Here is a 15,478-nt window from a genome sequence, read left to right on the forward strand (position 1 = left end):
CGTCACCTCCCAAAGCAATACTATCTGAATTATTAATGACTGCCCGCGGTTGGTTGGTTGCGCATAGGCAGAAAGGAGGGTCTCTGTCGTCTTCTTGGGCTGCGGTTGGATAAGGTATATTCACTGTTTTCATAAGCCCGAAATTCATTGGTTGTCAAATACGACGACTGGATAATTTACTATCAATTTCGTTATGATGGCACTCTGACAGCAATTTTTGTCATGTAAAAATGATTCATGCTGAATAGAATGAAGGAATGTGAAGAATTGTAACTTGCGCATGGTGTACAATGAGTGTCACACACGTATATACATCTAGAGAGGTTTGCCTGTGTAAAGTTGAACATGTGCAGATACTTATGTGGGTACACATTCATATTGGCCAATTACTTGTAGAAATATATGGGTACCATATTTGACATTCATTTGCATTCAAAACGATGTGAGAGGGTCTGACAAAACAGCCCCAATCAGAAAGTCAGCAGTCATTCGGCGATGGTCTCTGCTGCCATCTTGTGGTGACTTGCAGTGTCTCCACTTAACATCAGCAGCATTCTCCTTACCTCACTGTAACACAGAATCCTACGCCATGTTACATTTAGAGACTAAAGCCACCGGGGGCCTTGCATTGCCCATCGTCACGCTATCAAATAACAAATGCATCGTCATATAGTAGTTCATGTAGACAGACCTATAACATGATACACCTCTCTATGTCAACTCCTGTAGAATAATTATCAAGGTAACGCACAAGTTCATATATGCTAATAGGCACACTGGAACTGATGAAGTTAACCATTCAAATGTTGCATACTCAGTATATGGATAGTGTCCACAATTGTCCAGTGTAGATGAAGGGGAGGAGACAGGTACAAATGAATTTTAAACCAAGAGACAACTGAGACATTGTATGTGTACCATTTAGAGGGTGAACGGACAAGACAAAACATTGAAGTGCATTTGAACGGGGTATGGTAGTAGGTGCCAGGCACACCGGTTTGAGTGTGTCACGAACTGCAACGTCGCTGTGTTTTGTCACGCTCAACAGTTTCCTGTGTGTATCAAGAATGGTCCACCACCCAAAGGACATCCAGCCAACTTAACACAACTGTGGGAACCATTGGAGTCAACATGGGCCAGCATCCATGTGGAACGCTTTCGACACCGTGTAGAGTCCATGTCCCAATGAATTGAGGCTGTTCTGAGAGAAAAAGAGGTGCAACTCAATATTAGGACAGATTCCTAATGATTTGTACACTTAGTGTATTTCTGCCATTGAACAAAGGGTATGCTCTTCACTACTACTGGTATTCATGAAATTAATTCAATGCAACTTTATCATGATCATTAAATGTTTTTTTCAAAATGTTGTGGCTAAAATTCAAATCAGACCAACTGTTAACATACAGTATCTCATGGCATTTATGCATACAGTATCATACAGTATCTCATGGCGGGTATTTTATAACAATGTTGGATTGATCCTTACCCTGAAAGTAGTCTATGAGCCAGGAGAAACTGTATTCAACGGCTCAGATTTCTATAAACAGCCACTACAAACTTCAGCCAACTTTAGTCACTGCTAGCTAAAAATGGGTATAAGAAAATCATCTGCACAACACGCAAAAAACACACGTATATCAGTAGATATGTATGTATTTGTAAGTTTGAGTTGTTTTTTCCATACAAGATAAATAAAAGGCTTACAATACATCTGGTCAACATTATGCAGAGTTCGAGAAAAGAAAACAAATATGACCACCCCCCCCCCAAAAAAATCATGATTGTCACTCAATGTGCTTCACAAAAAACTCTCAATGAATAAATAGTTTGTCCAACTTCATAATATTTACAATATTAACAATAATGACCACAATTAATTAAGCTTTGGATCTGCTGACGTGATGAAAAGCTTGAGTGTGGATGGTACCGGACTGCGGATTTTTTTCTCCTCCTGCCAATACGACGATATTCAGTGACCGAAGCAATGACAGCATAAACATTTAAGATTTTGCTTTCTTTCATAATGCCGGTTCAACTTTAGCTATACATGTCAAACAGCTTCATCATATTAACAAACACTTTAAAAAAAAAATATCAATGGAAATTAAAAACAAGGATAAAAAACAACATTTTATCAACATTACGTTTATATCGCATTCCCCACAAAAATGGAAATGACATTGATCATCCGATGAGGATTAAAAAGGCAATAAACAGGATTCACTGGCAAGAGGAGAGCTTTTTTGTTGAAAAAATAAACGTAAAAAAAGACTAGGGTTGGGGTGGGGGGTTGACATATGGGCAGTAGAATACATCAGTGTGAACTCCTGTTCAGTGATCAGGTGCTGTTCTGAGGGACGGGGGAGGACGAGGGTAAATACTAACACAGTCTAGTAGAAAGAGGAGAGGGGGGGGGGGGGGGGGGGGGTCAGGGATGAGACAGAGTAAAGTTAATCAAGTTCAGGGACATTTTATCGTAGAATGGGGGCGGGGGGAGGGCAGTGCAAAAGCGTCCGGTTCCAAACCACCTTCTTTCCTCCCCTCGGCCTAAATCCGTAGAGGTGCGATGGGATGACCCTGTTCAGCAGTTCAGTTCTATCCTCCAGTAACCAACATTCACTCAAGTTTAAGAGACTCAGTCCAGGTAAGCTGTGAGGGCTCTGGTGCGGGGGTTAGGAGGGGGTATCTTTCAGCCCAGCTAACCAGAATTCAAGTATTCCAGTGCCACCTCATAGCAGAACTTGTATTGATCCTGTGGATGAATGGGAAGAAGAGTACATCATCATTGACGATGACTGGACTAGACGTGGCTGCATTGACTTTGCCTTTAACACATTATAATGGCTGAGTTATTCACAATCACAGTGCTATTTTCTCCTTATTGTAAACGTCAACAGACATTTCAATCACTTAATAATTCTGGACTCAAGTTGAATAGACTTTGGCAACCCGACTTGTCCCAGAAGTACCCAACTGTAGACTTCGTAGTGAGGACCAGTAAACCACTAAGGGTTAGGGGGCCTGTATTCATAAAGGCTCTCAGAGTAGGCATAGCAGTGCCCCCCACCCCCACCGATCCATGTAATGTTATTCCTTATGATCTAAAAGAGAAAACTGATCCTAGATCAGGACCGGTTCTTACCAGTAAGTCGACCATGTTGGGTTTGTTGTTCCTCAGTGTTTTGACCGCGTGGAACACGTCAACCGAACGCTGATGGCGGAGCATCTCGCACACGATGCTGATTGCACAAAACGTCCCGCTGCGTCCTCCACCATTCCTGAGAGAGAGAGAGTGAGAGAAAGAAAGAAAGAGAAAGAAAGGGATAGATAATAGACCAAGACATAATATTAATGATTATACATATATACATCTACCTACAGTGAGGGAAAAAAGTATTTGATCCCCTGCTGATTTTGTACGTTTGCCCACTGACAAAGAAATGATCAGTCTATAATTTTAATGGTAGGTTTATTTGAACAATGAGAGACAGAATAACAACAAAAATATCCAGAAAAACGCATGTCAAAAATTGTATAAATTGATTTGCATTTTAATGGAGGGAAATAAGTATTTGACTCTCAAACAGAAAGATTTCTGGCTCCCAGGTGTCTTTTATACAGGTAACGAGCTGAGATTAGGAGCACACTCTTAAAGGGAGTGCTCCTAATCTCAGCTTGTTACCTGTATAAAAGACACCTGTCCACAGAAGCAATCAATCAGATTCCAAACTCTCCACCATGGCCAAGACCAAAGAGCTCTCCAAGGATGTCAGGGACAAGATTGTAGACCTACACAAGGCTGGAATGGGCTACAAGACCATCGCCAAGCAGCTTGGTGAGAAGGTGACAACAGTTGGTGCGATTATTCGCAAATGGAAGAAACACAAAAGAACTGTCAATCTCCCTCGGCCTGGGGCTCCATGCAAGATCTCACCTTGTGGAGTTGCAATGATCATGAGAACGGTGAGGAATCAGCCCAGAACTACACGGGAGGATCTTGTGAATGATCTCAAGGCACCTGGGACCATAGTCACCAAAAAAACAATTGGTAACACACTACGCCGTGAAGGACTGAAATCCTGCAGCGCCCGCAAGGTCCCCCTGCTCAAGAAAGCACATATACATGCCCATCTGAAGTTTGCCAATGAACATCTGAATGATTCAGAGTACAACTGTGTGAAAGTGTTGTGGTCAGATGAGACCAAAATGGAGCTCTTTGGCATCAACTCAACTCGCCGTGTTTGGAGGAGGAGGAATGCTGCCTATGACCCCAAGAACACCATCCCCACAGTCAAACATGGAGGTGGAAACATTATGCTTTGGGGGTGTTTTTCTGCTAAGGGGACAGGACAACTTCACCGCATCAAAAGGACGATGGATGGTGCCATGTACCGTCAAATCTTTGGTGAGAACCTCCTTCCCTCAGCCAGGGCATTGAAAATGGGTCGTGGATGCATGACAATGACCCAAAACACATGGCCAAGGCAACAAAGGAGTGGCTCAAGAAGAAGCACATTAAGGTCCTGAAGTGGCCTAGCCAGTCTCCAGACCTTAATCCCATAGAAAATCTGTGGAGGGAGCTGAAGGTTCGAGTTGCTAAACGTCAGCCTCGAAACCTTAATGACTTGGAGAAGATCTGCAAAGAGGACTGGGACAAAATCCCTCCTGAGATATGTGCAAACCTGGTGGCCAACTACAAGAAACGTCTGACCTCTGTGATTGCCAACAAGGGTTTTGCCACCAAGTACTAAGTCATGTTTTGCAGAGGGGTCAAATACTTATTTCCCTCATTAAAATGCAAATGAATGTATAACATTTTTGACATGCGTTTTTCTGGATTTTTTTGTTGTTATTCTGTCTCTCACTGTTCAAATAAACCTACCATTAAAATTATAGACTGATCATTTCTTTGTCAGTGGGCAAACGTACAAAATCAGCAGGAGATCAAATACTTTTTTCCCTCACTGTATATCACACAAAAAAACTGTCAGAATTGCTAAGCATTAGCACCCCTGAATTAAAATGATCTTAACTTTTTTATTTCTTTGTAATTATACAAGTTAAAAACGTTCTACCTGCAGGCTTGATACTTCCAACTAATTGTAAGCTTCATGAATTAATAACATTATCAGTGATGTATGGTGGTTGATTCATGACATGTTCTGCCCCTGAGCAAGGCACTTAACCCACTGTTCCCCCGGCGCCAAAGACGTGGATGTCGATTAAGGCAGCCCCCCCACAGCTCTCTGATTCAGAGGGGTTGGGTTAAATGCGGAAGACACATTTCAGTTGAAGGCATTCAGTTGTACAACTGACTCAGTATCCCCCCTTTCCCTTTCCTTTCATAGAGCTTGGCTAAACTTATCAGCGTCTCTTCCTGTGCTTGCTGTTCTTGATTTTGCCCTCTAGATGGCGCCACACAACTGTCAATCCACCATTGCACAGTATTGGTTACCCACTGACACTAAAGTGTGGCACTCGAAGTAGTTCGTAAACTCCTCAGCTGCTCTTTCTCAGAACCGTTTCCAGATGTGCAACTTCACTGTCTTGAAAGCCAAATAACTTAAGAGTTGCAAGAGGAGAGCGTCACAAAGTGAGGAAGCAGTTTGAGTTCAGTGGACGCATACTCTCTCAACTCCCTCAGCAGTTGACCTCTGTCAATCTCCACGTCTCTGGCCTTACGCATGTTTCAAGAATGTTCTGATGAAACAGAGAATGTGTCCAAAATGGCATACTATTGCCCATATAGAGCCCTGGTCAAAAGGAGTGCACTATATAGGGAAAAGGGTGTAGCTCAAGAGACGTTGAGATGGTTGCGATGGCTGTCATAGCCCAGGTTGTTTGGACATAAGGATGCAGGGAGGGAGCTCTGTGATTGAGACTAAACTAGCAGTCTAAACATTTACTGGAGGGTGGGGGGGGCAGTGTTGTCTTTCTGACGTTTGTTTAGCGGCAGACCCTGCTGGCTTCGTTCAGTGTGTGTATTGTGTGTGCTGATTGTCTCTGGTTTATAGTGTGTGTGTGTGTGCTGCTCTGGTCGGGGGCGATTGGAATCTCTTCAGAGACTCTAATGAGAGTCATGTATCTGGGTGATTCTTTTGGACTCTCTGGCTTACAGACCAGACCAGTAACCCTGTAAAACAGCACCAGCCACAGATTACATCAACAATGACCCTGTCGTCCACACATACACTCCTCCGTTCCCATCATCCCTCCCTCCCTCCGTTTTCCGATTTGATTTCCCACCCAACTAGGGCCTCAGGAAACGAGGGAGACTCTCACGGCTTCCCTCTCTCCTCCATCTATCCGAGTAAAGTGGGGCTGCTGGAGATAAGGAAGGGCAGATTGAGCTGAGACAGAGACCCACCCAGAGGCCTCTCCCACCGGAGCATTACGATCTAGATCTGGGCAGCATTGGGAACTACAAGCTCATTTGATTTGATTATCTCCCTCTGGTAAATTCAGCAGCCTCTCTCCTCTATTTCTCCTATTTAGTAAGTGGAGATCACCTGGGTCGGATTGCACATTCAAATTCATACTGTGATATCACACTGATTTGTCCAGTTAAATAGTATACTTGGGCCAGACTAATGGGTCAAATATTGAGATAGAGATTGCGATTGTCAACCGTTTTTTAAAATTATTTTGAATTAATGATATAGTCTTGAAGAATATGTCCAGCCCCATTCCTGAGAGTTATAGCAAACCAAGTGGCAGGGCTGCTATTTTGTTGTTTTTTGAATTACGAAGTGGAACTTTAAATGGCTTTGTGCTTGAATGGTTCATTTTGATGACAGCCAGTGTTTGTACGAGCATTGAGCACTTTCTGGTGGGCCTTCAAAATGTCACAGTTTCCAGAAGGCTGTCAGAAGGCAGGATGGTGTGCTGTGACGACTGCATCCCCATGGAAAGTGTATGTGATCACCATCAGAGGAGGACAGTGACATTTCTCACTGTCCCATCGGAGTGGTCCAGTGTCACTGTGACCCCGGTGGCATTTTGGGTGGCCATGTTGGATCGAATTAGAGGGGTGGTTTTGGAGGGTTACATCAAATACCTAAGAACCCCCTACTCTTTCCACCCATTTGGGAAGTCCAGAGCTAGTAAAGGTTTACTGTGCAGTACTAGGTGTAGGTTGAGACATGACCGCTAGGTACTTACAGACAGTGCACGACGGTGCGTCCCTCTCCTCCGTCATACTCCTCCTGCCACTTGTCCACCTGGCGGATGAGCTTGAGGAAGGAGCGCTTGGACACAGGTGTGTCCCGGTACATGGGCCAGCCCAGGAACTGGAACTGTTGCACCATGCGATACCCGTCCTGTGGCTGGAGAGAGAGAAATGGACGTGTTAGCATTACCGTGTGTGTGTCTATGTCTGCTATAGTAGCAGTAGGAACAGGAGTGTGTGTGTGTGTGTGTGTGTGTGTATCTGCTATAGTAGCTGTAGGAACATGAGTGTGTGTGTGTGTGTGTGTGTCTGCTATAGTAGCTGTAGGAACAGGAGTGTGTGTGTGTGTGTGTGTGTGTGTCTGCTATAGTAGCTGTAGGAACAGGAGTGTGTGTGTGTGTCTATGTCTGCTATAGTAGCAGTAGGAACTGGAGTGTGTGTGTGTGTGTGTGTTTGTGTCTATGTCTGCTATAGCAGCTGTAGGAACAGGAGTGTGTGTGTGTGTGTCTGCTATAGTAGCTGTAGGAACAGGAGTGTGTGTGTGTGTCTATGTCTGCTATAGTAGCTGTAGGAACCGGAGTGTGTGTGTGTCTATGTCTGCTATAGTAGCAGTAGGAACAGGAGTGTGTGTGTGTTTATGTCTGCTATAGTAGCTGTAGGAACAGGAGTGTGTGTGTGTGTGTGTCTATGTCTGCCATAGTAGCTGTAGGAACCGGAGTGTGTGTGTGTCTATGTCTGCTATAGTAGCTGTAGGAACAGGAGTGTGTGTGTGTGTGTGTATGTCTGCTATAGCAGCTGTAGGAACAGGAGTGTGTGTGTGTGTGTGTGTGTGTGTGTGTGTGTGTGTGTCTATGTCTGCTATAGTAGCAGTAGGAACAGGAGTGTGTGTGTGTGTGTGTGTGTGTGTGTGTGTGTGTGTGTGTGTGTGTGTGTGTGTGTGTGTGTGTGTGTGTGTGTGTGTGTGTGTGTGTGTGCTATAGTAGCAGTAGGAACAGGAGAGTGTGTGTGTGTGTGTTTGTGTCTATGTCTGCTATAGTAGCTGTAGGAACAGGAGTGTGTGTGTGTGTGTCTGCTATAGCAGCTGTAGGAACAGGAGTGTGTGTGTGTGTGTGTGTGTGTGTGTGTGTGTGTGTGTGTGTGTGTGTGTGTGTGTGTGTGTGTCTATGTCTGCTATAGTCGCTGTAGGAACAGGAGTGTGTGTGTGTGTGTCTATGTCTGCTATAGTCGCTGTAGGAACAGGAGTGTGTGTGTGTGTGTGTGTCTGCTATAGTAGCTGTAGGAACAGGAGTGTGTGTGTGTGTCTATGTCTGCTATAGTGGCTGTAGGAACCGGAGTGTGTGTGTGTCTATGTCTGCTATAGTAGCAGTAGGAACAGGAGTGTGTGTGTGTTTATGTCTGCTATAGTAGCTGTAGGAACAGGAGTGTGTGTGTGTGTGTGTCTATGTCTGCCATAGTAGCTGTAGGAACCGGAGTGTGTGTGTGTCTATGTCTGCTATAGTAGCTGTAGGAACAGGAGTGTGTGTGTGTGTGTGTGTGTATGTCTGCTATAGCAGCTGTAGGAACAGGAGTGTGTGTGTGTGTGTGTGTGTGTGTGTGTGTGTGTGTGTGTGTGTGTGTGTGTGTGTGTGTGTGTGTCTATGTCTGCTATAGTAGCAGTAGGAACAGGAGTGTGTGTGTGTGTGTGTGTGTGTGTGTGTGTGTGTGTGTGTGTGTGTGTGTGTGTGTGTGTGTGTGTGTGTGTGTGTGTGTGTCTGCTATAGTAGCAGTAGGAACAGGAGAGTGTGTGTGTGTGTGTTTGTGTCTATGTCTGCTATAGTAGCTGTAGGAACAGGAGTGTGTGTGTGTGTGTCTGCTATAGCAGCTGTAGGAACAGGAGTGTGTGTGTGTGTGTGTGTGTGTGTGTGTGTGTGTGTGTGTGTGTGTGTGTGTGTGTGTGTGTGTGTGTGTGTGTGTGTGTGTGTGTGTGTGTCTATGTCTGCTATAGTCGCTGTAGGAACAGGAGTGTGTGTGTGTGTGTCTATGTCTGCTATAGTCGCTGTAGGAACAGGAGTGTGTGTGTGTGTGTGTGTGTGTGTCTGCTATAGTAGCTGTAGGAACAGGAGTGTGTGTGTGTGTGTCTATGTCTGCTATAGTGGCTGTAGGAACCGGAGTGTGTGTGTGTCTATGTCTGCTATAGTAGCAGTAGGAACAGGAGTGTGTGTGTGTTTATGTCTGCTATAGTAGCTGTAGGAACAGGAGTGTGTGTGTGTGTGTGTCTATGTCTGCCATAGTAGCTGTAGGAACCGGAGTGTGTGTGTGTCTATGTCTGCTATAGTAGCTGTAGGAACAGGAGTGTGTGTGTGTGTGTGTATGTCTGCTATAGCAGCTGTAGGAACAGGAGTGTGTGTGTGTGTGTGTGTGTGTGTGTGTGTGTGTGTGTGTGTGTGTGTGTGTGTGTGTGTGTGTGTGTGTGTGTGTGTGTGTGTGTGTGTGTGTCTATGTCTGCTATAGTAGCAGTAGGAACAGGAGTGTGTGTGTGTGTGTGTGTGTGTGTGTGTGTGTGTGTGTGTGTGTGTGTGTGTGTGTGTCTGCTATAGTAGCAGTAGGAACAGGAGAGTGTGTGTGTGTGTGTTTGTGTCTATGTCTGCTATAGTAGCTGTAGGAACAGGAGTGTGTGTGTGTGTGTCTGCTATAGCAGCTGTAGGAACAGGAGTGTGTGTGTGTGTGTGTGTGTGTGTGTGTGTGTGTGTGTGTGTGTGTGTGTGTGTGTGTGTGTGTGTGTGTGTGTGTGTGTGTGTGTGTGTCTATGTCTGCTATAGTCGCTGTAGGAACAGGAGTGTGTGTGTGTGTGTCTATGTCTGCTATAGTCGCTGTAGGAACAGGAGTGTGTGTGTGTGTATGTGTGTGTGTGTGTGTGTGTGTCTGTCTGCTATAGTAGCTGTAGGAACAGGAGTGTGTGTGTGTGTCTGCTATAGTAGCTGTAGGAACAGGAGTGTGTGTGTGTGTGTGTGTGTGTCTGCTATAGTAGCTGTAGGAACAGGAGTGTGTGTGTGTGTGTGTGTGTCTATGTCTGCTATAGTAGCAGTAGGAACTGGTGTGTGTGTGTGTGTGTGTGTGTGTCTGCTATAGTAGCAGTAGGAACAGGAGAGTGTGTGTGTGTGTGTGTGTTTGTGTCTATGTCTGCTATAGTAGCTGTAGGAACAGGAGTGTGTGTGTGTGTGTCTGCTATAGTAGCTGTAGGAACAGGAGTGTGTGTGTGTGTGTGTCACTATGTCTTCCATAGTAGCTGTAGGAACAGGAGTGTGTGTCTGTGTCTATGTCTGCTATAGTAGCTGTAGGAACCGGAGTGTGTGTGTGTCTATGTCTGCTATAGTAGCAGTAGGAACAGGAGTGTGTGTGTGTTTATGTCTGCTATAGTAGCTGTAGGAACAGGAGTGTGTGTGTGTGTGTGTCTATGTCTGCCATAGTAGCTGTAGGAACCGGAGTGTGTGTGTGTCTATGTCTGCTATAGTAGCTGTAGGAACAGGAGTGTGTGTGTGTGTGTGTGTATGTCTGCTATAGCAGCTGTAGGAACAGGAGTGTGTGTGTGTGTGTGTGTGTGTGTGTGTGTGTGTGTGTGTGTGTGTGTGTGTGTGTGTGTGTGTCTATGTCTGCTATAGTAGCAGTAGGAACAGGAGTGTGTGTGTGTGTGTGTGTGTGTGTGTGTGTGTCTGCTATAGTAGCAGTCGGAACAGGAGAGTGTGTGTGTGTGTGTTTGTGTCTATGTCTGCTATAGTAGCTGTAGGAACAGGAGTGTGTGTGTGTGTGTCTGCTATAGCAGCTGTAGGAACAGGAGTGTGTGTGTGTGTGTGTGTGTGTGTGTGTGTGTGTGTGTGTGTGTGTGTGTGTGTGTGTGTGTGTGTGTGTGCGTGTGTGTGTGTGTGTGTGTGTGTGTCTATGTCTGCTATAGTCGCTGTAGGAACAGGAGTGTGTGTGTGTGTGTGTCTATGTCTGCTATAGTCGCTGTAGGAACAGGAGTGTGTGTGTGTGTGTGTCTATGTCTGCTATAGTCGCTGTAGGAACAGGAGTGTGTGTGTGTGTATGTGTGTGTGTGTGTGTGTGTGTGTGTGTCTGTCTGCTATAGTAGCTGTAGGAACAGGAGTGTGTGTGTGTGTGTGTGTGTGTGTGTGTGTGTGTGTGTGTGTGTGTGTGTGTGTCTGCTATAGTAGCTGTAGGAACAGGAGTGTGTGTGTGTGTGTGTATGTGTGTGTGTGTGTGTGTGTGTGTCTGTCTGCTATAGTAGCTGTAGGAACAGGAGTGTGTGTCTGTGTGTGTGTGTGTGTCTGTCTGCTATAGTAGCTGTAGGAACAGGAGTGTGTGTGTGTCTATGTCTGCTATAGTAGCTGTAGGAACAGGAGTGTGTGTGTGTGTGTGTGTGTGTGTGTCTATGTCTGCTATAGTAGCTGTAGGAACAGGAGTGTGTGTGTGTGTGTGTCTATGTCTGCTATAGTAGCTGTAGGAACAGGAGTGTGTGTGTGTCTATGTCTGCTATAGTAGCTGTAGGAACAGGAGTGTGTGTGTTTATGTCTGCTATAGTAGCTGTAGGAACAGGAGTGTGTGTGTCTGTCTGCTATAGTAGCTGTAGGAACAGGAGTGTGTGTGTCTGTCTGCTATAGTAGCTGTAGGAACAGGAGTGTGTGTGTCTATGTCTGCTATAGTAGCTGTAGGAACAGGAGTGTGTGTGTCTATGTCTGCTATAGTAGCTGTAGGAACAGGAGTGTGTGTGTCTGTCTGCTATAGTAGCTGTAGGAACAGGAGTGTGTGTGTCTGTCTGCTATAGTAGCTGTAGGAACAGGAGTGTGTGTGTCTGTCTGCTATAGTAGCTGTAGGAACAGGAGTGTGTGTGTGTCTGTCTGCTATAGTAGCTGTAGGAACAGGAGTGTGTGTGTGTCTGTCTGCTATAGTAGCTGTAGGAACAGGAGTGTGTGTGTCTGTCTGCTATAGTAGCTGTAGGAACAGGAGTGTGTGTGTCTGTCTGCTATAGTAGCTGTAGGAACAGGAGTGTGTGGTGTTCTGTCTCGTACCCGCGCAGCGTTGTAGACGCGGAATATCCTGCTGATGATGTCCTCCTCCAGGTCAGCTGACACAAACTCCACCTGGATGGGCCCGTGGCGGTGCACGCCGTTCTCCGGCCAGTACTGGGGACACAGCTGCACACACACACACACACACACACACACACACACACACACACACACACACACACACACACACACACACACACACACACACACACACACACACACACACACATTTCAAATGAGACATTGAATGAGAGCCTATTGATTGCGTTGCCATTCATATTCACCCTCTTTTGATAACTGCAATTCTCTCATTGTCTTTCAAGGTCATGCCTTCAAACACACAAAAACATCTACAATTTAACAACAGTTCAGGAGAGTGAAACACCGCCTGACTATCCTGTTCTACTGAGCTGCCTCCTCAACAGCAGATGAGAGAAAACACAATGACATCAACTAGGCATTCCAACATATATATATATACTGTATATATATATATATACAGTGGGGAGAACAAGTATTTGATACACTGCCGATTTTGCAGGTTTTCCTACTTACAAAGCATGTAGAAGTCTGTCATTTTTATCATAGGTACACTTCAACTGTGAGAGACGGAATCTAAAACAAAAATCCAGAAAATCACATTGTATGATTTTTAAGTAATTCATTTGCATTTTATTGCATGACATAAGTATTTGATCACCTACCAACCAGTAAGAAGTCCGGCTCTCACAGACCTGTTAGTTTTTCTTTAAGAAGCCCTCCTGTTCTCCACTCATTACCTGTATTAACTGCACCTGTTTGAACTCGTTACCTGTATAAAAGACACCTGTCCACACACTCAATCAAACAGACTCCAACCTCTCCACAATGGCCAAGACCAGAGAGCTGTGTAAGGACATCAGGGATACAATTGTAGACCTGCACAAGGCTGGGATGGGCTACAGGACAATAGGCAAGCAGCTTGGTGAGAAGGCAACAACTGTTGGCGCAATTATTAGAACATGGAAGAAGTTCAAGATGATGGTCAATCACCCTCGGTCTGGGGCTCCATGCAAGATCTCACCTCGTGGGGCATCAATGATCATGAGGAAGGTGAGGGATCAGCCCAGAACTACACGGCAGGACCTGGTCAATGACCTGAAGAGAGCTGGGACCACAGTCTCAAAGAAAACCATTAACACACTACGCCGTCATGGATTAAAATCCTGCAGCGCACGCAAGGTCCCCCTGCTCAAGCCAGCGCATGTCCAGGCCCGTCTGAAGTTTGCCAATGACCATCTGGATGATCCAGAGGAGGAATGGGAGAAGGTCATGTGGTCTGATGAGACAAAAATAGAGCTTTTTGGTCTAAACTCCACTCGCCGTGTTTGGAGGAAGAAGAAGGATGAGTACAACCCTAAGAACACCATCCCAACCGTGAAGCATGGAGGTGGAAACATCATTCTTTGGGGATGCTTTTCTGCAAAGGGGACAGGACGACTGCACCGTATTGAGGGGAGGATGGATGGGGCCATGTATAGCGAGATCTGGCCAACAACCTCCTTCCCTCAGTAAGAGCATTGAACATGGGCCATGGCTGGGTCTTCCAGCATGACAACAACCCGAAACACACAGCCAGGGCAACTAAGGAGTGGCTCCGTAAGAAGCATCTCAAGGTCCTGGAGTAGCCTAGCCAGTCTCCAGACCTGAACCCAATAGAAAATCTTTGGAGGGAGCTGAAAGTCCGTATTGCCCAGCGACAGCCCCGAAACCTGAAGGATCTGGAGAAGGTCTGTATGGAGGAGTGGGCCAAAATCCCTGCTGCAGTGTGTGCAAACCTGGTCAAGAACTACAGGAAACGTATGATCTCTGTAATTGCAAACAAAGGTTTCTGTACCAAATATTAAGTTCTGCTTTTCTGATGTATCAAATACTTATGTCATGCAATAAAATGCAAATTAATTACTTAAAAATCATACAATGTGATTTTCTGGATTTTTGTTTTAGATTCCGTCTTTCACAGTTGAAGTGTACCTATGATAAAAAATTAGACCTCTACATGCTTTGTAAGTAGGAAAACCTGCAAAAATCGGCAGTGTATCATACTTGTTCTCCCCACTGTATATATACAGTGGGGCAAAAAAGTATTTAGTCAGCCACCAATTGTGCAAGTTCTCCCACTTAAAAAGATGAGAGAGGCCTATAATTTTCATCATAGGTATACTTCAACTGTGACAGACAAAATGAGAAAAAAAAAATCCAGAAAATCACATTGTAGGATTTTTTATGAATTTATTTGCAAATTATGGTGGAAAATAAGTATTTGGTCACCTACAAACAAGCAAGATTTCTGGCTCTAACAGACCTGTAACTTCTTCTTTAAGAGGCTTCTCTGTCCTCCACTCGTTACCTGTATTAATGGCACCTGTTTGAACTTGTTATCAGTATAAAAGACACCTGTCCACAACCTCAAACAGTCACACTCCAAACTCCACTATGGCCAAGACCAAAGAGCTGTCAAAGGACACCAGAAACAAAATTGTAGACCTGCACCAGGCTGGGAAGACTGAATCTGCAATAGGTAAGCAGCTTGGTTTGAAGAAATCAACTGTGGGAGCAATTATTAGGAAATGGAAGACATACAAGACCACTGATAATCTCCCTCGATCTGGGGCTCCACGTAAGATCTCACCCCGTGGGGTCAAAATGATCACAAGAACGGTGAGCAAAAATCCCAGAACCACACGGGGGGACCTAGTGAATGACCTGCAGAGAGCTGGGACCAAAGTAACAAAGCCTACCATCAGTAACACACTACGCCGCCAGGGACTCAAACCTGCAGTGCCAGACGTGTCCCCCTGCTTAAGCCAGTACATGTCCAGGCCCGTCTGAAGTTTGCTAGAGAGCATTTGGATGATCCAGAAGAAGATTGGGAGAATGTCATATGGTCAGATGAAACCAAAATATAACTTTTTGGTAAAAACTCAACTCGTCGTGTTTGGAGGACAAAGAATGCTGAGTTGCATCCAAAGAACACCATACCTACTATGAAGCATGGGGGTGGAAACATCATGCTTTGGGGCTGTTTTTCTGCAAAGGGACCAGGACGACTGATCCGTGTAAAGGAAAGAATGAATGGGGCCATGTATCGTGAGATTTTGAGTGAAAACCTCCTTCCATCAGCAAGGGCATTGAAGATGAAACGTGGCTGGGTCTTTCAGCATGACAATGATCCCAAACACACCGCCCGGGCAACGAAGGAGTGGCTTCGTAAGAAGCATTTCAA

The 15,478-nt window shown here is 45.2% G+C and overlaps 1 protein-coding gene across 2 annotated transcripts in view; it reads right to left on the reverse strand.

Moving 5' to 3' along the window:
* Positions 1-1,638: 1,638 nt before the first annotated feature.
* The window catches only part of LOC120051029 (receptor-type tyrosine-protein phosphatase mu-like), a 315,310-nt gene continuing 301,470 nt past the window's right edge, over positions 1,639-15,478 (reverse strand). For both annotated transcript variants that reach the window (XM_038997620.1, XM_038997619.1), the window contains 4 exons: positions 12,214-12,339; positions 7,165-7,328; positions 3,146-3,281; positions 1,639-2,755 (listed from right to left, as the gene is read on the reverse strand). In XM_038997620.1, the coding sequence (XP_038853548.1) occupies positions 2,702-2,755; positions 3,146-3,281; positions 7,165-7,328; positions 12,214-12,339 (480 nt within the window). In that variant the 3' untranslated portion in view covers positions 1,639-2,701. The remainder of the gene's footprint in view (positions 2,756-3,145; positions 3,282-7,164; positions 7,329-12,213; positions 12,340-15,478) is intronic.

This window comes from Salvelinus namaycush, chromosome 7 (genome assembly GCF_016432855.1).
Source record: "Salvelinus namaycush isolate Seneca chromosome 7, SaNama_1.0, whole genome shotgun sequence".
NCBI lineage: Eukaryota > Metazoa > Chordata > Actinopteri > Salmoniformes > Salmonidae > Salvelinus > Salvelinus namaycush.